Consider the following 22,717-nt stretch of genomic DNA (forward strand, 5'->3'; position numbering starts at 1 on the left):
GCAAGGATCCAAAAGTAGAACAAATTGTAAGGGGACACAGCCCCTTCTTATACTGTGAAATCCTTTGTTTCAGGGTGCAGGGTGGGGGGAAACCAGTTGCAGCTGGCTTGGGAGTGCCCTTGATGGCCCAACCACCCCTTTCATTCACTGGGGAGACTTGGGTCGTTAGACAAACCACAGGGGGGCGGAGCCAGCATTGTGTGGGGAAAACCCCAGCCCATCCAGGACCCAGGTGCACTCCTCCCATACATCACTCATGCTGATCTCACACTCACCACCGGGCAGACCCATCCAGACTTCCTGGAGCCTGGCATGCCAGCCAGCTCCAGCCAATCACGCTCCAGTATCCTCACTGCACACATACATCAATGTCCAGAAGTAGCACTTCCCTTCTAGACACATACAAGCCGCACATACCATTGCGCAGCATTCATTCTCACGAGTTCATACATACCAAACTCGAGCCTGCACTCCCCACACATCAGGAACTAACATGGACACACACATTCTCCATGCATTCCTATGGGAGGGCAGGCCAGCCATACTACACGCACGCACTTTACTCTGGGACACAGGGAAAAAGTGCGCCAAGACCCAAAAATCACTAACACTGGGTCACAAATAAAAGCAAAAAGATTAGGGGTGAACCTGCCCTAAGGCCTAAGTCCAACAGGGATGATGGGCGACACGTGAAGAGAACACATGGTAAGGGATGCACTACAAAAAAGGAAAAAACAATGACATAAACATAAAGAACAAATAAGGAAAGCTCTCAATAAACTCAGAACAGAAACGGAAAATCCGGTCAGAAGAACAAAATACATCACAAAGTAAAATAATCGGAAAAGAGACTGCCAGGGTAACGAAAAACATGAAACCGTGAAGAAGAGGAAAGGAAAGGAAGAAAGTGGAGAAGAGAAAGAAGAAAGACGTGGAAAGGTAGAAAAGAGAACAGGGAAAAGGTAGAAGAAAGTAAACAGATCAAGGCAAATAAAGCGGGGAAAATGTTAGCAAACTATTTGAAAATTAAATCTGAACGTAAGACTATTGGCTCCATCTTCAATGATTCTCTAAACAAATTAGTTACAGCTGATGAGGATATCGCTGATGTATTCCATTCCTATTATCACTCCCTATATACTGACGACACCCGTCCCTCTGATGTAAATCTTTCTTCCTTTTTTGAGAGGAGTTTGTGCTTCTGGAAGAGGAAGTTTCAATACAGGAGGTAACTCGAGCCATTCACTCCCTCAAACGCTCAAAAGCTCCTGGTCCTGATGGCCTTCCTGTAGAATTTTATTCTTCCTTTCATGCCTTTTTTGCCCCTAAACTCCTCCAACTCTTCAACTCCTTTATTAGTAGTGCGAAGGCTTCTGGCTCATTTTTAGATGCTCTAATTATCATTATTCCCAAACCGGATAAAGATCACACCCAGTGCAAAAATGATCGCCCTATTTCCCTTATAAATTATGATTGCAAAATTTTTGCTAAAATACTTGCTTCTCGCCTTGATTCCCTTATCCCCCGCCTTATTAAGACGGATCAAGTGGGTTTTGTGAAGGGGAGACTTGCTGCGGACAATGCTCGTTTATTCTCTAACGTCATTGCACACAGCAAACATCTTAAGGTTCCTTTAGCAGCTCTGTCCTTAGATGCTGAAAAGGCTTTTGACCGCATCAATTGGCAATATCTCATGCGCACCCTACATTGGTTTGGCTTCGGTCCTTTTTTTATTTCCATGGTTAAACTCCTTTATTCCTCTCCCCGTGCCAGTATTTTTGTCAATAACCAATTCTCCAAATCATTCTCCTTATCTAGAGGTACTCGTCAGGGATGTCCCCTTTCTCCCCTGTTATTTATTCTTTGTCTTGAGCCCTTCTTAGAGAGAATTCGCTCTAATCCTAACATAACTGGTTTTAAATTGGCTTCTACAGAAACCAAATTATCCGCCTATGCAGATGATGTGCTGCTATACATGTCTAACCCTGAGACCTCCCTTCCACCTTTCATGGATGAGGTCCGTTTATATTCTTCTGTTTTGGGATATAAATTGAATTTATCCAAAACTGAAGTCCTCCCACTCAATTCCCTTTGCTACCAATACATGTTTAATAATACTGATTTTGCTTGGTGTCCCTCTAAACTTAAATACCTTGGCATTTGGTTCGCTCCCTCCTTGAAGGATACCCTTAAATTTACATTTGATTTTCTTATAAAGAAAATCTCCTCCCTTCTTCAACTCTGGTCCCTATTATTTCTTTCCTGGTGGGGTAGACTAGACACAATTAAAATGATGATTACTCCTCATGTTCTATATACGGTGTCTATGCTTCCCTTCAAAATTCCTATGTCCTATTTTTCCCGTATAAACTCTATTTGTACAAAATTTTTGTGGAATGATAAGCATCCTCGAATAGCACTACAAAAACTGACTCGTCCTAAATCTGAAGGTGGAGTTCGCTTTCCCAATTTTAAATTGTACCATTCTGCTTTCCTGATCAAACAATCCTTCTCTTTAGCCTATGATTTTGATGACACTCCTGTACCTACCTGGGTCCTTTTGGAACGTTCTCTGTTGAAGGACCTTTCATTTCAACATGTTGTATTTATGTCGAACTGTTCTTTTTTGACTAAATACCCTATCTTAAAATTTTCCCAAACAGTATTACACAGTGTCTTCTCCTCTAATCTTTCTCCGTTACAAAGTTTTCTATTATCTGTTGTATGGTATAACAAATATCTTCGTTATAAAGGTAAATCATTTTATTTTAAACACTGGAAAGAGAAGAATGTTGTGTTTGTTCATCAGTTTTTTGATAATAATTCTCTCATTCCTGAAATTACAAAGTTTGTTTGATTTGCCTTCATCATTTCTCTCTGAGTATACCATTATTACGCATGCCATTCAGTCGTATTTAGCCTCTCTTACAATTCCTGATGTCTTCCCTTCTGTAGTCCCTACCTCTACCCTTTATCCTTTATTTTCCTCCCAACAACCTAAGGCTGTCCTCGTTTATACTCTATTATTGTCACCTAGTTCAGAACGTTCTAAATCAGCTGTTGAGATTGCTTGGGAAACGTACCTTACTATGTCTCTCTCTATTTTGATGTGGGATCGTGTATGGTCCAAATTGTTTAAAGTTTCTCCTGCTGCTCGTATTACTCAATCGTTGTTGTTCATTTATCATAGAGTCCTTATCACTCCTGTAATTGTTCATAAATTCTCCCCTACTTCCTCTTTGCTGTGTTGGTCCTGTTCTAAAGAAACTGGGTCTCTTAAACATTTACTGTTTGAATGTTCTCCTGTTTAGTCATTTTGGCAGAAAGTTTAGAAGACATGTATGCGAGTATTTAATTGTTCTACCCAGTTATCTGTACAGACTATTTTCCTAGGATCATTGTCATCTGATATAGATATTATCTCTTCATCTGCGAAATTGTTGGACCTGTTTATTTCCCTTGCATTTAAAGTTATCTTGTCATGTTGGAAAGATAATTCCAAAATTTCTACTCACACTTGGTGGAACTTTGTTTGCGATGAGCATAGGATCGCTATCGCTTTGTCCTATTCTGTCCCCTTGAAAATCAAATCAGATCTCCTTTGGCTTCCCTTTACCACTTATCTTTCCTCCAACTCTCTTCTTGACTGATTCTCAGTTTTCCCACTTCTCTTTCCCTTCTTCTCCTTCTCTCTTCCCTTCCCTTCTCTTGCCCCTTTCTTTCCATTTGTTCTTTCCTCTATCCTCTCTTCTTTTCCTCTTATTTCTCCCTTTTCTCCTTTCTGTCTTCTCTATTGGATCCTTTCATTCTTTATTTTATTATTCATTGCATATGTTTTAGTACTTCTTTTTGATAATATTTTGTTTCACATTTCGTATGACATATGTATTGTATCCATTCTAAAATGCTAATAAAAATTTCTTAAACAAAAAAAAAGAGTCAGCTGTATTCCCACAATATCTCCTATGTGTCCCAGTATGTCAACCCAATATGTTAGCTCCATACTTAGCAGCAAGTACACCCCTTTAGCACTTGACCCACAGAGAATGGAGGCAGAGCAGTTCAAGATTTACTCAGGAAGTGCTTTGCATTAGAAACTAAGAACATATACTGATTTTTTTTTATTACATTAGCTCTTGCAAAGAGGTATAGCTGTCTCTAGCCAGATCTAAAAACATTCATAACAATATCAAAGAGAGAAAAGCTCACTGGTGCCATGCAATAAATAATTCAGCAAAGGCTATATGTAAGCATCTTTAATGCATTCCTTCGTAGACATAGACACTGTTATTTTGGTTATGATCAAGCCAAACTTGATCGATAAAACACAGATCCTCATTCTTTTTTTAAATCTCATTTTTTTTATTTATACATTTTTTGTTGCGTGTTATTCTGTCTAGGAGTGTACTGTCTCTCTTTTGTCTTGCCTGTAGCAATGTTGTGTTTCAGGACAGTGCAGTCCTTTACAAAGTGACCTGGTTGTTTGCAATAATTACAGTTCCCTTTAACTGGTGTTGTGTTATGTTTGTTTGAAGTCGCCGGTACCGTCTGGGCAACCAGCACCTTCATTTTGGTCTCTTTCATGCGTCTCTTTCATGATCCTGCTCCTCCCTAATTCTGTTCTGATGATACTGTAGCATCTGTAACATTTGTGAAGGGCTGTTTGCTTGCCAAGTACTCTCAACCTTCAGTACTCTATTCTTGATCTGGGGTAAGGAATTCTCTACTAATTTGCTCACAAAAAGATGTGGAAATGACTCGCTACCTGGCTTAAGGCCACTATTAATAGTAAAACATTTCTCAAATCTAGAATAGAAATCACTAGTGTCCTCGTCTTGCTTTTGTTTACAGGCTGAAATAGCATCCCAGTCTTCCTTTTTAGTAATCAATAATCTTGGCAAAACTTGTATCAGAAATTCAGGTAGTTCTCTAGCTCTTTCTCCAAGACCAACTCCTGGGAGCCTGCCCTTCTCTTCTGTTTCCAATGCATCCCAACTTAACTTTTTCTCACCCACTTCCCAGTCTTTTTCCTTAAGCTTTTCATAAATCCCTGCAGGTAACAGTACTTTTAATAGCTTCAGAATGTCAGCGTATGTATAATCTCCTATGCGGAGGATGTCTTTTAATTCACGGTGAAATCCCCCTGGGTCTTTATCATGACAAGGCAACATCTTTTTCATTTCAAGAATTTCTAATTTCGTTAAGGGGGTGTAAACATACACCCGTTGTAACTCATTGGCCGCATTCTTGACGGGATGAACCTCTCGTAGGGGGTTCTGTCTGTCTATGTGTACGTTATGTCTGTCATGGTGTAAGACTGGAGGCATGTATGTAGTCAGAGAATCTATGTACTTATGTCGTTGATCCAGGATTACATTAATTAATTCAGTACCTAAACCTGTCCATTTATCTAGTAAAATGTCGTCAAGTATTTTATGCAAGTGACCAGGAACAGAATGCTGACTTTCGTACAACGTTATCAAGTGTTGGACCATGTAAATACCAGCCAAACGCTGTTCGTTCGGTGGAAGGCTTAAGAAGGTCTGAGCCACTATATCACTGCTATATATATTGGCATTGGACACCCACTGGGTGGCTGACCGGGCCAACTCTATTTCGTGTTGTGTGGGAGGTCTCTCATTCCCTATCCATTGTTTCAGTGCTTTTTCAGTAGCCTGGAATAGAGCTTCAAGGGAATATCTTTCTTTTATAGCTGGCCCTTGTTTACAGTAATCAAGGCACTTGGGTCTGTCAAACTGTCGCGCTTTTCCTACATAATTCATTTTGTCTTTTGGCTCATCTACTTCTTCTGTTGATAACTCACCATTCTCCTCAGACTCTTTTCTGTGCCTTTCTATTATTTCCTTTCGTATTTTCTTGTACATGGCATCTATCTGTCCCTGTTTCTCATGTCTACCGGCATCTATGTGCTCGCTCCATTCTATCAAACCTGGCTTTACATCTCCGTCTCCTTCGTCTTGTTCCCTGATCAGGCAGTTAATAATGAAACGTAAGATATGATTCTTAACCCCTACCTTTCTTTGTGCCATGGCTTGTGCTATACTATCTGGTCCCTCCCCCGTTCTAATAAAACGATACATGCTATCTAGGTGATCTTTCATGTCTGGTAATGTCTCTAGATATGCAACAGCTTGTCTTAGTCTACGTGAAATCACGACCATTGAACCCTTTCCTGGTTCTGGATCATATACACAAATTGGAATGGCTGCATCTACAGTAGGCACCCCTCCCACTGCCCCGGGACCTACGTCATCTTTTACGGGCTGCTGCTGAAGTTGCTGGAGTTGATCTGCTGGTGGGGGTGGAGGAAAACCTGCATTAACGTAGTCTGGAAGGGACTCGTCTAGATACGAGGAAATGAACGCATCTGATGCTGTCGGCTTTATTCTATGTACTCTATATGGTATAGGTGGTGGCGTTCGCGGCCTACTGGATCTTTCTGAGGTGGTCACTTTAGCTAGTTCTTCTGACAGAACGGGATAAATACCATTAACAACGGCGTTTCTTTCCCTATCAGTCTGTTCTGTTTTGACACGTTCCCCCTCCTCCCGCAGTTCCTTTTCTCTGGCTTTTTCCCCAGCTTGTCTAGTTCTATCTGCTTTATTCAATTCTTTCTCTGTTCTCCTATGTGACTCTTTGCGCCACAATTCGATGGCATCTTTCTGAGAGGGTGTTGACTTCCTTTTCCATAGCGCTTCCTCCACCCTCATAATACATTCAGGATCCCATGTTCCCGAGATTGGCCATCTATACTTTTCCTCCAGGTCCTTTGTATAGTTTACCCATAAATCTAAAAACAAAATGGCGTCTAATCCATGCTTATTATACATATAATGACCAGGTGTGTCTCTAGGTGGGATGTTAACTGACTCTTCTAGTATACCTTTTCTGGTCCCTATCTGACGTAACTTTGAAAACAGTGGCATGTTTGAAACCAATATTCACAAAAATAGACTGAAACAATCAACAATCATTCACACACAAACAAATATTAAACACTAAAACAGTTACAACCTAAACTGACACAGAGAGCTAAACATGTACTTGAAAAACTTTATGCACTGAAATACAGTACAACCATACCGGTCTCAAAAATGAGACACGTCTTTACCGTTCCCACGTTTACCATGGGCCCGTCTTGAAACTTGATGCATTCCCCATAGTGGTACTCACCGGGAAGCAGGACTTGAAACTTGAAGGCCTCGAACTTCTACGCATGCGCCTTGGAACAGGTGGACCTCTGGAGACCTTGGACCTTGCTCTCTCACGGACTGGGCTCTGGTTTGAGATGATCCGCGTTCCTCACCGCCTCACATGGATGCCTGGTCGCAGTCCGTCCTCCTCCTTGGCCTGAGGGAGTAGCGGGAAATCCCAATGGCGTGTACACTTTAAAGTCCGTCACGGCTGTGGAAGGGGGCAAAGACTAGACCTACAAACTCCGGCGAGTGGGGAAAGGGACAAGTCCCTGTTCAAGGGCGCCAACTAATGTGGTAAATAAAATATTACCCTGGCAGAATTTCTAGGCATTAACAAAGTATCATGCATCAAATGAGAGACAGGATCCGTGGTGTCCAAGTTAAAATGGGCTTTATTCCAATAACTCGAGTCAAAGGGAGAATATGTTCCATCACCACTGAGGTTCAGGAAGAGTAATCTAACATTTAATAACAATGAACAGAATATATACATTTTACTCCTTGTACATAGGGCGGAGCGCTCCAGGCAGAGCAAGAAAAAAAGAGATAAGAGCATGTGGGCGTGTATGAGGGTGCATGAGGGTGTACACTTGATAAGTCATAGGTAGGTGATAGGTAGGTGTCATAGGTGGGTGGGTACTTAGAGGAGGAGTTTGCATGACCAGCTGGAACTCTGCCCTAGTTGTGCAACTTGAGCATGGCGTGCAATTGACGTGTAACTGGGAGGAGAGCTGACTTCCAGCCTAGCAGAGAAATCTCTTGTGTCAGGGCGTAAAGCACATCTTGTACAATCTGATATGATAGGGGATATATTGTCTGAAGCAAAAGGTTGTTCACCACTAAGAATCAGAAAAAGCATATATTTCTCCGTTCATTGCATGGGGGCTGAGACAGAGGGCTAGGCCTTATCTGTCGCGGACGGGTTCTGTTTGCTTTCCCTCACCGGGCAGGGATGCCACTCTGTACTGAAAACAGATAACTGTTATTCATAACACTGTCTTGGCAGGCTTCTTGCTGACGTGACTGCAGTTTTCAGTGTGCCAGGAGTCATGAAAACAATATTTCAGAAAGTGGTTTCAGGCTCAAACCACAAAATAAAAGGTTCAGTACGATATTTATTTTAAAAGTGCACAATGCAAAGTGCAAAAACATGGGCCATCATGTTAGCTTAATGTTTGGGAGACTTGATGACTTGATGACTTGCAGGACATGTTTGCAGAGGCCTAGTGATTCAGGCCACTACGAGAAATATGCATGGGTGACATGCACATGAATGTAACATAGGGTGTATGTAGTGGACATTTTTGGTCAGGCAAAATATCATTTTCCTCACATAGGGAGTGAACATAAGCACTTGTTACTTGTTTGTTTTTTAATTACTAGTTTTTCATATAGAATTAACATAGTGTACAAAGCCACTTTTCAGTCACAAAGTCTTTCATTTTTTAATATACTAAATGCCATTTTGCGATTAGGTAACAGGATACCAAATCGCAAAATTGGTTTAGAAAGGATTAACAAATTAATATTTGGAATGGCTGTGTTTAAGGCACCCCTTCTAAACCGTTGAAAAGTTAGATACTCCAGAGTTGGGGTGCTAACGCTTTCACACAAGTGAAGGGGTCCCCTTGAGACCCCTTCCCCTTTTATTATCTATAAAAAAAAAAGGTTTGTTGGGGAATAGGTAATAGTCCAGGGGACTACTGCCAGCTACCAAACATATTTTTTAAAAAGTAAACTTTTCTTTTTAAATGCAGCCCCGTTTCCATTCAGGAAAACCTGGCAATTTTTTTTTAAAGAAAAGTTTGCTTTATTTAAATAGGTAACCAGGAGCAGAGTCAGCACAGGGACTGAAAGCCGGTCCACGCGGCAAAGACCGCGTATAGCGACTCTCCACTCCTCCTGACGCTGTCAAGCTAAACCTAACAAGGTGACTAAATAAGAAATGCTATATTAGCTTAATAGGACCCAACACTAGTAGTGTGAGTACCTTTTATATGTTGTTTGTTTGTTTTCATTGTCCTGACGAAAGCTCTTCAGACCCGGCTGGGCCAAAAGAGCTGAAACATGTTGACGCATCCATATATACATAGATATATGGTAATCTAGTTACCCGATTACTTTTCATATATCGACATTTTTTAATACAGTGTCAACCCATTAAAAAAAAAAATTTCGGTGACACACTGTTTTAATGTAAATCCCCTTTTTCCCTTCCCTATTATTTCTGGACACTTCTACCTGAACCAGAGGTAGCCTCGGGTGAGGCAGGCATACCGCACATTATTTGGCAACCCTATGACTATGCCATGACACCTGGCGGGGCGGAAAAAAGATATACCGCACCGAACTGAACCAGGCTGTCTATGAGGGTTGTCAAAGCTTAACCAATGGTTAAGTAGACACTAGTGTCCATTCCCATTTTTGATTAATTTAGTATTGAACCAGGGGAACCGAATGGACTTTGAATCCTTTTCCCTCCCTTTTGATATAAGTTTATTTAAATATAGTCACAGACATGGTGGTTTGCTGACTCCGGTAGCCACCATTCCAGTGATGACATTCAATTGAAGTGAGTTGCAATTTGCGACCTACCTCATGAATATTGATGAGGTAGATCAGACTGTGACCGACTACTATTTGGAATTTTGTGAACCAACCTTTTAGTACATAGGTCAGTTCACAAAATTATTTTCCATTCACAAATGGAATTTGATATATCATTCCTAAAACATCACATCCATTCACAATAAAGAAGCCATTGTACAAGGATTTTTTTTTTTACCGTTTACAAATGTAAAAAAATGTCAATAATTTTTTTTTCCATTTTGTTTACCTAGTATATTCAAGACATCAACAGAGGTCATAGTTGGGCACCTATAAGTTCATGTATAATTTTTAACTTTTTAGAGGTCAGAAGCCTTAATTTTAATGTTGAGGGTGCATAGCTCCTTTCTCTGTGGTATTGCAAGTTATAGGGTGAGTGAGTGATAGAAAGGGGGCAAGGAAGCGAGAGGACAGAGAAAGCAGCAGATAGAGAAGCTCCCATCACTAAATCAGAGGACTTGGAGAGTGGGAAAGGAGAAGGACGATGTCAGCCTATTTTCAGTTCCATGAAACATTTAATTATCCACACATGATGTACTAGTGAATCAGAAACAGGTGTTCCTTCAGTCTGTTTTTTGAAGAATCAGTCTAATCTTTATACATACTTGAGAATGAGCAAGCAAAGGTAGATGTTTTAGAATGCCTTTCCCTTAGGTATACTAGATTTTACCTATGGAGCTTTCTGTAGCTACCAGCTGTACTATGCATACAGCGCACTGTCCCAGTTTGTGCCTGCAGCACCTTTCAAAAGGTGTGCCAGGCGCAAACAGGAACAGTGCGTCGAATTACAAAGAACGCGCAGCCCCCAGGAAAGCCGCAAACTCATACTGCCCTGGGGCAGCGCATTCAAGGGAAATATGAAGCGGCTGCCAGTGGCAGCTGATAGGGAACAGAGGTGAGCTAGCAATAGATTTTTTTTTTTTAAAGAAAGAAAATTTATCTGGGGCGTGTCGCAGCTGCCGCCTGTGTTCTGTTGCATGTTTCCTTAAGTCAATCACTATGCTGAAATGCAGCGTTGTGATTGGTTCCCCAAAGCCATTCACAGCGTGCAATGCAGCATTGTGATTGGTCTGAGCTCCGTGGTTCGGCGTACAAATGGAGACAGGGAGCCTGTGAATGTTCCTCACTAGGCTGAGCATTACAGCCTGGTGGGTAAGATGCAAAGTGTGCATGACTCATTGGCTGGCCCAAGAAGGCGGGCCAAACAGTCATCCGCACTTAGGGAGTGAAAACCACTCGTCCCCTGGTACCTGCTCTGGACAGTCCTGTCCCTCCTCGCACCAAGGAACGGAAAAGTAAAATGATAATAACATTAAGTTATTCTCATTTTATTTTTCCTCTGCACTGCTCTCAAAGCAGTGGGGCGATGCTCCTCTGCCTTAGCGGATGAGCCGCCAATGGCGGCTACTTCAAAGCCGCTCCGTGTTTCAGCGTGCATGAGTCATGCCACCTTCAATTTGAAGAAGGGAGAGAGATACCCTTGCAAGAGGGTGCAGTGAGTGACTGCACCTGCCTGCATGGGCTTATCTGGGGGGGTCCATGTGAGCCTTTTTCTCCCTTCCAGAGGGCTGTCTTTAGAAGGCACACTAAAGTGTATCCTCTTTTTGTGGTGCACTTTCACTACGCGTTGTAAGCGTATGTTTCACTCTGCGCCCGCATCAATAATCTGGCGCAGGTGCAGCGGCAAAATGATTCCCTCATTTGCAAAGGGCCACATGTCGGAGTTCCGTTCTGGAATACCATTTTGCCTCGGGGGCAGACAAAGTGGGTGCACATGCCTGTTGTGACCCCGGGGAACAATGTATAATACGGCCCCTGGATTTGTTAGTAGGTATAGAAAATATTTGGCTGCGTTCCCTTTCAAAGCGGTGTAAAATGCAGTGGTTTTCAAGGACAACTGTTTCAGCTGTAGAAGTAAAAGACGTGTATGAGCACACATTTTCTTAGGTTTGGCTGCTGCACTTAAAACCTGTTTAATGGGTGCAATATCTGTCCTCGTTTTAAAAAAAATTGTGCATTTGTATTTGGCAAACATTTTCGGGGTTATATGTATTCAGAATACATTTGTATCTGAAAATCAAGGGGTAGTCATTATTGCCTCCTCTGGGATTTTCGTAATCGTTCCATATTAGCCAAAATAGAACCTCCAGCTTTCTGATATTCAAAGTAATGGAGCAGCTGACACATCGTTGTTTTTGCTAACAAAATTGTATTGCAAGGACATGTTTATGACAATGGTTAATTTGTAACAAAGCAGGTTCTAGGGTCCAACTTATTTCTCAGGAAGGCACTGGTTCTCACACTTAAATAAATAAATAAATATCATTCAATGCCCCAGATAGGCCTGCCAAATGCCAACTCCAACACTTACTATTAACCATTAAACTGAGTGTGACATTTTCACTATTCCAAGCCACCTTGCGTTGTAAGAATGGAATAGACGTTCTAGTTCATTATATTTGTTAAAGTATATAGCACAGTGAAACACTACTGGTCTTTAAAAATAGGGGAGACAGCGCTACCATGTGGTGGGCTGTCATATTAAATTGCTGGTGTTTGTAAAGAAGTGCCAGTGCTGAGCACTTGCACACCCTGGCACAAATTATGCACAGGTTTATGACATATATAATGCTTTTCTGTGTGGCAGATGGTGAATGTGCTTCATGCCACATACTTCCATTTCGATTTCGATATTCCCATTCGGATTGTAGTTGTGCAATATGTATTACAGGAGAGGCTACACAAGTGTCTTCAGCCCCCTAATACAAAAGTGCCCCAGGAGTGGAAAAGCGTCAAACACCACTTGTACACGCTAAGCTCTTCTACAATCAGGTCCCCTATTCGTTCATCAAATGCCGGTGTCCATATATAATGGTATTTTTTTCTTTACTCAGCAGATTGTAAACCTTTTCACTGGTTCTTACTTCTTATTGAGTCATCTGTTGATTCATCTTTTGATGTCTGTAATATTGCACTGGAAACAGCAAATTTGTTTTCAGAATATCTAAAGCAAGGGGCATCACCAAAGTGGATGAGAGTGTAAGGTAAATGCAAAAATATGTTTTCCTGTGGAGAAGAAAAGGAATTGCTGTAATCAGAAGCTCTTTATGCGTGCACCCACTCTGTATAATAATGCATTCAGAAACGACTTTCTCTGAATTAAATGGGAATTCACAAAAGTTTTGCAAAAGTAATCCTTAAAAGCCTTGACTGTTGCAGCTTTCCAAATGTACTCTTTAGAGACGGGAGTGTCGCTGAACGCAAGACCCTGGTCAGCTCGAGGCCCTCCTCAGCTCAGGGCCCTCTTCGACCTTAGAACTCAGAATAAGTTGAACCTTCATGTGGTTTCTGTTTGCCACAAAAGCTCTAACTAACCTCACGCATCAAAAATTTGCAGTGCCCTTGAATGTAAAAAATTAGAAAGCGATACCCAGCCAATGGTAAATTGCACAATGTGAAACGAGAAAAACTGGGATCAATCCCGCCTCCCCGCTTTACCAAATTGTGTTATTCTAGGCAAATATTTTATTTCACTAAACTTCCTTTCTCTTCATTATCACACATGATAGCCCCTTAAAACAAGTGAGCTGCAGGATGTGCTGTACAAACACATGTGTTTGATTTAATAACCTATGATATGTAATAGGGGGCAGATTTACAAGCCCCTTGCACCACTTTTGCATCATTTTTAACATGGGAAAAGTGACGCAAAAGTGGTGCAAGGGTCTTGTAAATCTGCCCCTAGGAGTCGAGGCCACATATAGGGTACACATTACAACTGACTTGCTTCACAGTTCATTAACGGCTTTGTCGTCATGACCAGGGCATGAATGTTTCTATTTTCATGTCTGCAAACTCTCATGTCTTATTAGACGGGTCTTAGAGCAGTCATAATTTGTTGTACTACATGAAATCCTTGCACTTTTTATTTTTAAAGAATTTTTATTGAAACAAAAGCAGCAGCAAGGACCCATGCAATAGTAGCTTGTATACAGGTCGTTAATAGATAACAACAATATACACTCATTGTCAGTCCGACAGAGATATGGGACAGCACATTCCACTAATGACAAAATAAACTACTGGTGGGCCGCTCACTCGTTCTCGTGTCAGGAAACGTCAGCCATACCCATCTATCTCTATTCACCCTCCGCTTAAGTCAATATCTCATCTACCTCCCCTCCTAATCTCCGGAGTCTTTCTCTCCTTAGTTCTATTGTCGGCGAGACACATATCTCCCCTCTATATTTATTCCAGCTCCCCCACTTGTGATCCCATTTACGTGGGCACCCCCTTCCTTTATAGACTGTTTTTTCGACAATCATGGCGTGGTCCATATCTATAGCCCAATCCCTTAGTAGCGGTACGGTGTCCACACCCCATTTCTGAGCAATGTTTTGTTTCGCTGTACTCCACGCCATCGTGGCCCATGACTGTGTGAGGTCCGTTGCTTCCCAAATATTGAGGAGACACAGTGAAGGGGTTGGGAGGATAGATTTGTCACAGGTCCTAGTCAGCTGTCTGGTGACCTCCGTCCAGTATTGTTGTATGTGTGGGCATTCTCATATAATATGCAGGAACGTCCCTTTCTGGTTACAATGTCGGAGGCAGCGATCATCAGATCGTCTGCCTAGTCTGTGTAGTAGCGTAGCATCAAAATATACTCGGTGAAGAATTTTAAGCTGCACCAGGCGAAGCCGCATCGGGATGGCAACATCCCGGGGTGATGACAGCGCCTCCAGCCAGTCTTCATTGGGTAGTTCCCCCAGCTCAGCCTCTCTGGACATCCGCAGTTTGACCATGGGATCGGCTCGGTTATTAATCAATTTTTTGTATGTGAGGGAGATGGCCTTCCGGGACATAGGATCCAACAAGAGCCTGTCTTCCAGAGGAGAGTAGTCTGGGAGAGGAGTATCCTTTGGAAGGGCTGAGTCAATGGTGTGACTGATCTGAAGGTAGCGAAATCTCTCTGTCTCCGCTAACTGGTATTTAGTTTGAAGGTCAGAGAACTTTGCCTTCTTGCCCTTAACCCATAAGTCGCCCACCGTGGAGATCTCTATCATATCCCACTTATCAAAACCAACACAGGTGCTGAATCGACCCAAAATATCCGGTTCCCATAGGGGGGTAGCCTTTGTAAGGCGGCCCTGCCATCCCATACGCCTCTGCGCGACATGCCACACCTCTACCGTACGCGCCGTAGGACCGGTCAGACACAATTTCCTGTGGTTCGTGTAGAGTGCTCTATTGAAGCCCCCTTTCCCCAATGGCCAGTGGTCAGTGCAATAGCTGGGGTCATCATGGCGCCCAAAGACCCACTGGTTGATGGCTGTCAGTTGTGAGGCCTGATAGTAGAGGCGCACATCCGGTAGACTTATCCCTCCGTCATACCATCCCATAGTAAGCTTGGCCATGGCAATGTGGGGAGGCCTGTTGTCCCACAATAAATCTCGGACCGTGGCATCAATCTGCGAAAAATAGGGATCCGGAACCTGGTTGGGCGTGTTCTGTAACGCGTACAGGAACCACGGCAGAGCTAGCATTTTAAATAAGGACGCACGTCCTAGCAAGGTAAGGGGAAGCGTTTTCCAATGTTTGACATCCGAACGAAACCTCTGTAGCGTTCAAGCAGGTTCCTATCAAAGAAAAGTGTGGGGTCGATAGTGATAAAAATCCCCAGATAACCGAAGCCCAGTGAAGCCACTGGAACATTATCACATTTGGTGATGAAGTGCACGCAACAAAATTCGTTTTATTTATTTATATGTTTACTTACCTGTTAAACTCCGTGATCCATACATTACTACCCCCCACCCTGCCCCTCCCCCTCCCCACGTCACCGCCCTGCAGGAACTCCTACTGCCGACCGCGGCTGGTGTAAAGCAATTTAACCCATCCCATGAATTTGGGCCCAAACCCGAAACGGCCAAGAGCTGCGAACAAGTAATCCCATGCTATAGTGTCAAACGCCATTTTGGCGTCCAAAGCCATTCTTGCACTTTTTAATGAAATACACCTTTTGATTTTTGAAGAGACTTCATCATAGGTGTACATAATGCTTGTTGCATTACGAACATGCCAAATACGGGCTCCAAGAGCCAAGCCAGGCACTTGGCTCGGCTCTGGCTCGGCTCTCCCTGTTAATTTGTCGGCTCGCCCACCTCTAGTACTCTTGTAAACGTTTGTGAAACCTAGAAATAAATAGAAAATCCATAGCTAAACGTAGATGAAACTTGAGTGCAAAGAACGGACAACTTGCTTATGTTAATTACACCTGAAAACGCTGTACTTGTTCCTATTTTTTTTGTTGCAAAGTTCGTTATGGGTAATTAAATCCTTTACTGGTACAGAATGAACATTTTGTGCTTTGCGTTGAAACATTCAATGGATACCTACTGTGTTTTAAAAATACATTTCCATGTGCGAAACATACATGGCCAGACCTATAATAAAGAATGAATAAAATATGCAAATTTAAGGGACCCCGAAATTTCCATCTCTGGTTCCATTGAATGTTAGAAAAATGAAATGGGCTGTTCTCCAAAGTGAACTTTAAAACCTAAAGAACACAAGAAATGATTGATGATGCCTCACAGTTATTTTGGCCAATGACATTAGATGCCACTTTTGCAAACTCTGTGCCTATGTTTTCATGAGCTATAGAAATCACATTATTTGTTATTCACAGAATGAGGCTTTGGTGCTATTGTCTGCAGAGTCAGAGTGACTGAGGTATTGAAAGCAATCCAGCACCTGGCACAGTACCCCTCACCTTTCAGGACAAAAATAAATATTTACTACACAGAGCTGTGCTCTTTCTGAGTCTACATGACTGACACGTTTTTGGCTTAAGGTGCACAAAAAACTGTGCATCAATATTGATGGCTTTTTCATATTTAATTATTTGAAAAAGTAAGGGGTAGTCAGGTGATATATGTGCTATTTCTATATCATATTTTTCTCATAGTATTCTTTGATGTTCATGAAAGGAAATTGAATACCTGCATTTAAAAAGAAGTGTCTTGGAAGGGCGTTCACAATGAGGTTATTCCTGGTGTGGAACTATAAATGTGATCCTCCTTATTTACATGTATTGTACACGTGTCACGAACATGGCGCACTACAATTTTTAAGGCTCGTGTGATTTTTCCATTCTGCTTCGTTTCGTTGGAATCATTGTAATTTCTTAGGTAGCGGTATTTATTATACAGGTTTCAAAAACAAGTCATCCATTTTTTTTTAAATCTTGTAGATATGTTACCAGCTGGATCGAAACGCGTAAAGCTCAATCGGAAAGAGCAAATCTTACCATTCTGTTTGACAAATATGTTCCCTATTGCTTGGAACAAGTTCGATGCAATCTAAAGACGATCACACCAATTCCTGAAAACAGTATGGTGCAGGTAAGATTAACTTCTCAGTTCTGCTTGTTTTATTCAAATCCTAATGGGATCATGTAAATACTGGGGGTCAGATTTACAAGCCCCTTGCGGCATTTTTGCGCCGCTGTTGCGTAACTTTTTGTGCGCAGTGGCGGTGTAAACAATGCACCATGTTGTGGCCCATTTACAACGTGATGCATCTAGGGAGATGCGTCACCTTGTAAAGCCCTGCACCACATTATACCTGCGCCAGGAATAATGTAGACAGGGTGGACATTCCCACGCAGGAATGCCTCATAGAAGTGACGCAGTGAAATCTATAAGATTTCACTGCGCCACTTCTAGGACGCCACTATGTTAAAACCCTACGCCTGCTTGGAGCAGTCGTAGGGAGTGATGCAGTGTATTGGGAATAGGCCTACCTGTGTATTGCTTGAGTTGTGTCTTGCTTGCGACACGACTCCAGGAATGAGCGACTGTTGCGCCAACAGATGCATCAGAATTTCTGATGCATCTGTCAATCCTTGTGCCATGGTGTGCCATATTGTAAATACGGCACATCCATGGGGGCACAAGGGTTTTGCACAAAGGCACAGAGAAACCAGCGCATCTGTCCAAATATGTCAGTTTCTTGTAAATCTACCCCTGGATATTTTTAAAGTGCAGTGTCATCGTCCATGTAGCAGGCACACTGAGGAATAAACTGGATCCATATTCTTTTTACTGACTCATTAAGTAACAGTAAAGATATGTGCCTTCCCAACAGGTTACTTTAAAGAAAGTTGAGATCATAATACACATTTACACAACATCCACATTTACAGTCCTTGTTCCGTGGGCCCACCTTTTCATTATCCAGACCTAGAGGTGAAGTCGCAGCAGTCATTAAAGACTAATTTGGGGGAATCAGATGGGATGGATGGACCAGAAATCTCCAAGAATTATTTTGGGCTATCCTGTGCACAAGTGGAAATAATGGTTTGTAACGGCAATATGCATCTATCAGGGGTACTTCCTACCAGTCTGCCAGAAAATTCAAAAGAGATAAGGAGAAGAGGCTGGAAGGCATATACCCAGCTCTTGGGCAATCAAAGATGCAAGGCTTCGGTAAGTTATGCTCAAGAGATGCGTGTTGTTAACTAAAGTGTGGATGGAGTGCTATGCAAGGGACCATGACGCCTGTGATATTGTAAAGAAGATTTGAAGGTATAAACAGAGGGAGCGTGCAAAGGGAAAATCATATCCCCATCTCATCCACTCATTCTTTCTTCCCAGACAATATGCTGCTACCAATGAGAAGATATTTCTTTCTGCCCTGAGATCGGTCATTTGCATTAGATCCCTCATGCTGTTGTGCCCAAACCCCCTCTCCTTTTGATTTATGGATGGTTATATGAATCCTTTTTCATGCAAGAAAGAAGCCTCGATAACTAGTACCTTAATCAAAACTGTTGTTGAGTAAAGGCAAGACCAATGGGATGGAGGCAACTGAAACTGAGAGTTTTCTTTTGCTAAAAGGCTTGATTAATGGGAAAATGCCTATAAGTGTCTTTATAGATCCAGAGCAGATAGACAAGCACCTGGCGGATTTCATGTAATATCTAATAACACTGTGACCATCTTGAAATAACAGTCCAGATGAAGTGATTAACTCTCTTTGGTCCAGGAGCCATCCTATAATCTCCTGACTTTGTCAGGCTAAAAATTATTTGTTGTAAACTCCCATAATCTGTTCCTCCTCCAACACTGGAGCAGAGATCCTCTTGCACAATAGAGTTTTTATAGCCTGATGCATATCTGTTTCTTTGCCAATGTGTGTCGGCATTGAAATGGGATTGTTAGAACTGGCACGTTCTGGTTGGTGAGGCGAAGTCCTAGCCAGGTAGAACCTACCAGTCCAATCAGGGCTCGGTGGATACACACACTGTGCTCCACCTTGGGTAGCTTGGCGCTGAACAGTCAGGCTTATCACAGAGGAAATATGTAAACCATTGACACAGCACTCTCACACAATAAATACACTGGGCGTCGCAAAAGAGACTTCACATGTTGTGTAAGTAAATAAAGTTTGTATTCAACATACACATTAATTAACATAACATGAACATCATTTATTTCTGGACATAAATTACATTCGGAAATATCACTAGCAGTACAGGCCCAAACATGTTAAAATGGCATCAGTAATATGCACATTTTGGAAAGATCCTATTTTACTCTCCAGCACCCTTATGCAGGTGAAACATTGTCAGAACGAGAACCACCCTGGCAATTATTATAATTCAATGCCACACAGGTATTGCGTGAACCCCAGATCACAACAATATCAGAAATGTGTGCACACAGATAATGACAACACTTTTAAAAAGCACCGTGGGCCAAAGCCGCACGTGTAAAGACCAATGTCAAACATAGTATTCTTTCGGCAGGGAATTAACGTGTAAAGCAACACCGCCATACGTTATAGTTAATAACAAGCAGTCCCTCTCACACACATACTCAGCACTGATATGCGGTGCCAGATATATATGGCAGGTCCATATGGAGCATACTCTCCCACATGCACACAGCACTGTACTGTGGTGCAGCTGATATCCGGCAGGTTAGCTGAAAAGGCACATGCAGACCTATTGGCCCAATCCCTCCTCCACCATTCAGCTAACCCCATTTACCCAACACCCATGAGCTGGAGATAAAGAAAACCTTCCTCCCTGATTCTAGGCTGATCGCGGCACCCTGTCAGACACACGTTAATCAAAGTGCACCCAGGCAATTTGGGATCCCAGAACATGAATTTGCTCCTCTATTCCACCTCTGGAAATGAGGCACAATGTCTGGTGTGCATTGATATGAGTCGCACCAGACAGTTCTGGTCATACACAATGAAGATTTGCAAACTCAGTACCTCCATGGAAATGAGGCATAACGTCTGATGCGCATTGATCTGAATTGCACCAGACAATTCCGGTCAAACACAATAAAGTGTTGTAAATCCGAACCTCCCAGGAAATGAGGCACAATGTCTGATGCGCATTGCTAAGGATTGCAACAGACAATTCCAGCCACAGACAACAAAGAGTTGAAAATTCTGTACCTCCCTGGAAATCAGGCGAAACATTGGATACGCGTTGATATGGGCTGCACCAGACAATTTCGGTCACCCACACAGGCCCACGTTCAGCAGTTCCGTATGAAGTAGAATGATGCACTACTACAGTTACGCCCTCACCTCCGAACGTTGCAACCTGTGAATCGGACATGGCACGCAATTTGCATGTAGTTGGTGTGATACACAAGAGAGATGCAGCATGATCGACCAAGCAACCAGTGAATCCGCTCACCACCAACAAGACGCTTTATCTATGTTGAGGTCCCACGATGAAGGGCACACACACCTTAGATACAGGCAGTACTTTTGGTGCTCCGCACAAGGCAATCCAATCTCCAGGCACAATACTTACTTCCACACTCACGCTGTACTACCAGTTGAGATCCAACAAATGATATGGGCACTTAAATGGGCACCTTTTCCAGGTGTCACAAGTAGACGGTGTGGGTCGCTCGTGAGAGGTCCTTGTTGTCCCTGATTCCTCCACATCTCTTATGCAAGCCAAAAAGTCATTGGAGAGCACACTTCAGGGTGCCACACAGCAGCAGTTAGTCAGCCCAGGCCAGCCACTCTTCAGGAAGGGTGAATGTCCTGTCCAATGGCAGTAATCCTCCTTGTGCTCAACAGATTCCTCTGGCAGTGCACACCATGGAGTTTCAGGATCTACTGTCTCATGTGTACACAAGTGTATCTCTACCTTGTTGGAGAATGGCACAAGTCATTATACTGTAGTGTGCCTTTGAAGTTGGGGTGGTTCAGAGAGTGTCCCCTACAGATGTCTCCCCTAGACTTAATTCCTGTCTTCAATGGGGCCATGGAATGCAGACCTTAATCTTTAGTGGGGCCATGATCTGGCTCCCAGAGGCCAAGTGTCAAAACATCTCTCTTCAATCTTCCAGCCAGTCCCTCAAATGGCATAGTTCCATTTGCATGCCTAGTGTCTATAGCTGCCTCGGAGGATTGCACAGATGTGCTCCCCCAACCTCCAGTGTGGACTGGAGTCAAACATAAAAGCATAAAAAAACATTTTAGAGCAGAGAACTACCCACTTTCTAGAAGTTGAATTTCTAAGTTGTTGATAAGTCCCTCTTTATCACAAAAAATGTTTTTTAAATGTTAATTCAATGATAGGAAACATTATAGGGCTGTTCTACTGTAAGCCACTAGTGCAGCATGAAGTAATTTGAACAATTTCCCCATGTTAACCTTTGGGAAGAGCAAACCTCACAGGCCGTGAAAACACACATGGGTATTCTTCACTTCCTAGGCAGGGAACATATGTGTATCTGTCCTGCCTTTCACCTATCACGTGCTACACCCTTTAATACTTACCTCAGGGGTGCCCTAGTGATAGTGAAAGGTCCCCTCATGATTGGCCAGTGGTTTAGAAAGGCCAACCTGCGAATAAGTGCAATTGCACACACACAGGCCTGCAACATCAGGCTTGAGAATAAGCAAACCTTTTAGGGAAACACTACCTCAAGCGTGTCAGGTCTAACAAGTAAGGGGATTCTACCCAGCTTCTAGGTAGTCCTCTCACTAAGATGGAAACCATTAAATAGACCTTCAGCTTTGGAGTGGTCTACTCCTGGTCAGTGTTCTGCCATAAATTCCATCTCCTATAATGAAATGGACCTTGCCCCCATCTACATTAGCCTGCTGGGCATCTGTGGTCCATTTGAACCAAGAAGTGAGGGACAAACAAACGCAGCTTCAACTTTTTCAGGGCCCAGACCACCGCTAAAGCTTTCCTTTTCAATGGTGATCCACCTTTGTTCCCGAGCGAGTAACCTCCGGACGATATAGGCTACCGGCTGATCTAGGAACTCCTTGTTCAGCTAAGACAGTATCGCCCAATACGGTGTTCAGAGGTATCCGTCAGGACAATGAATTCCAGGGAGCAGTAATGGGCCCAGAGCACGGGAGCTGTGCACATGCCCTGTTTGAGGGAGTCAAACGCAGCTTGGCAGACCTCGGTCCATATGACTTTTCTGGGCTTTCTCTTTGAAGTCAGCTCCTATAAGGGGGGTCACAATAGTGTCATATTCCTTGGTGAGCCTCCGGTAGTACCCGGCGAGGCCCAAGATGATTCTATGCCCATTTGAGCTTTGGGGGCTCCTTGGCCAGGATGGCTTCAACCTTGGCCTGGAGGGATTACACCTTACCCCGGCCCACCCAGTGTCCCAAGTACACCACTGATCTTTGCCCAATCTGGCTCTTACTGGCCTTGATAGTCAGGCCTTCTTGCTGCAGGGTCTGAACTACTTCCTGGAGGTGAATGAGATGATCCTCCCAACTGTTACTGAAGAGGGCGATGCCGTCCAGATAAGCAGCAAAGATGGCCTCCATACTAGTAAGGACCTGGTTCACCAGCCTCTGGAAGGTGGTGGGGTTATTCTTGA

The 22,717-nt window shown here is 42.9% G+C and overlaps 1 protein-coding gene across 1 annotated transcript in view; it reads left to right on the top strand.

Moving 5' to 3' along the window:
* Nucleotides 1-22,717, top strand: part of LOC144824202 (dynein axonemal heavy chain 11-like) — a 3,356,387-nt gene that overhangs the window by 1,841,993 nt on the left and 1,491,677 nt on the right. The window contains exon 54 of the mRNA XM_078683354.1: nt 17,077-17,227. Coding sequence (XP_078539480.1) covers nt 17,077-17,227 — 151 coding nt within the window. The remainder of the gene's footprint in view (nt 1-17,076; nt 17,228-22,717) is intronic.

This window comes from Lissotriton helveticus, chromosome 3_1, assembly GCF_964261635.1.
Source record: "Lissotriton helveticus chromosome 3_1, aLisHel1.1, whole genome shotgun sequence".
In the NCBI taxonomy this organism is placed as follows: Eukaryota; Metazoa; Chordata; class Amphibia; order Caudata; family Salamandridae; genus Lissotriton; species Lissotriton helveticus.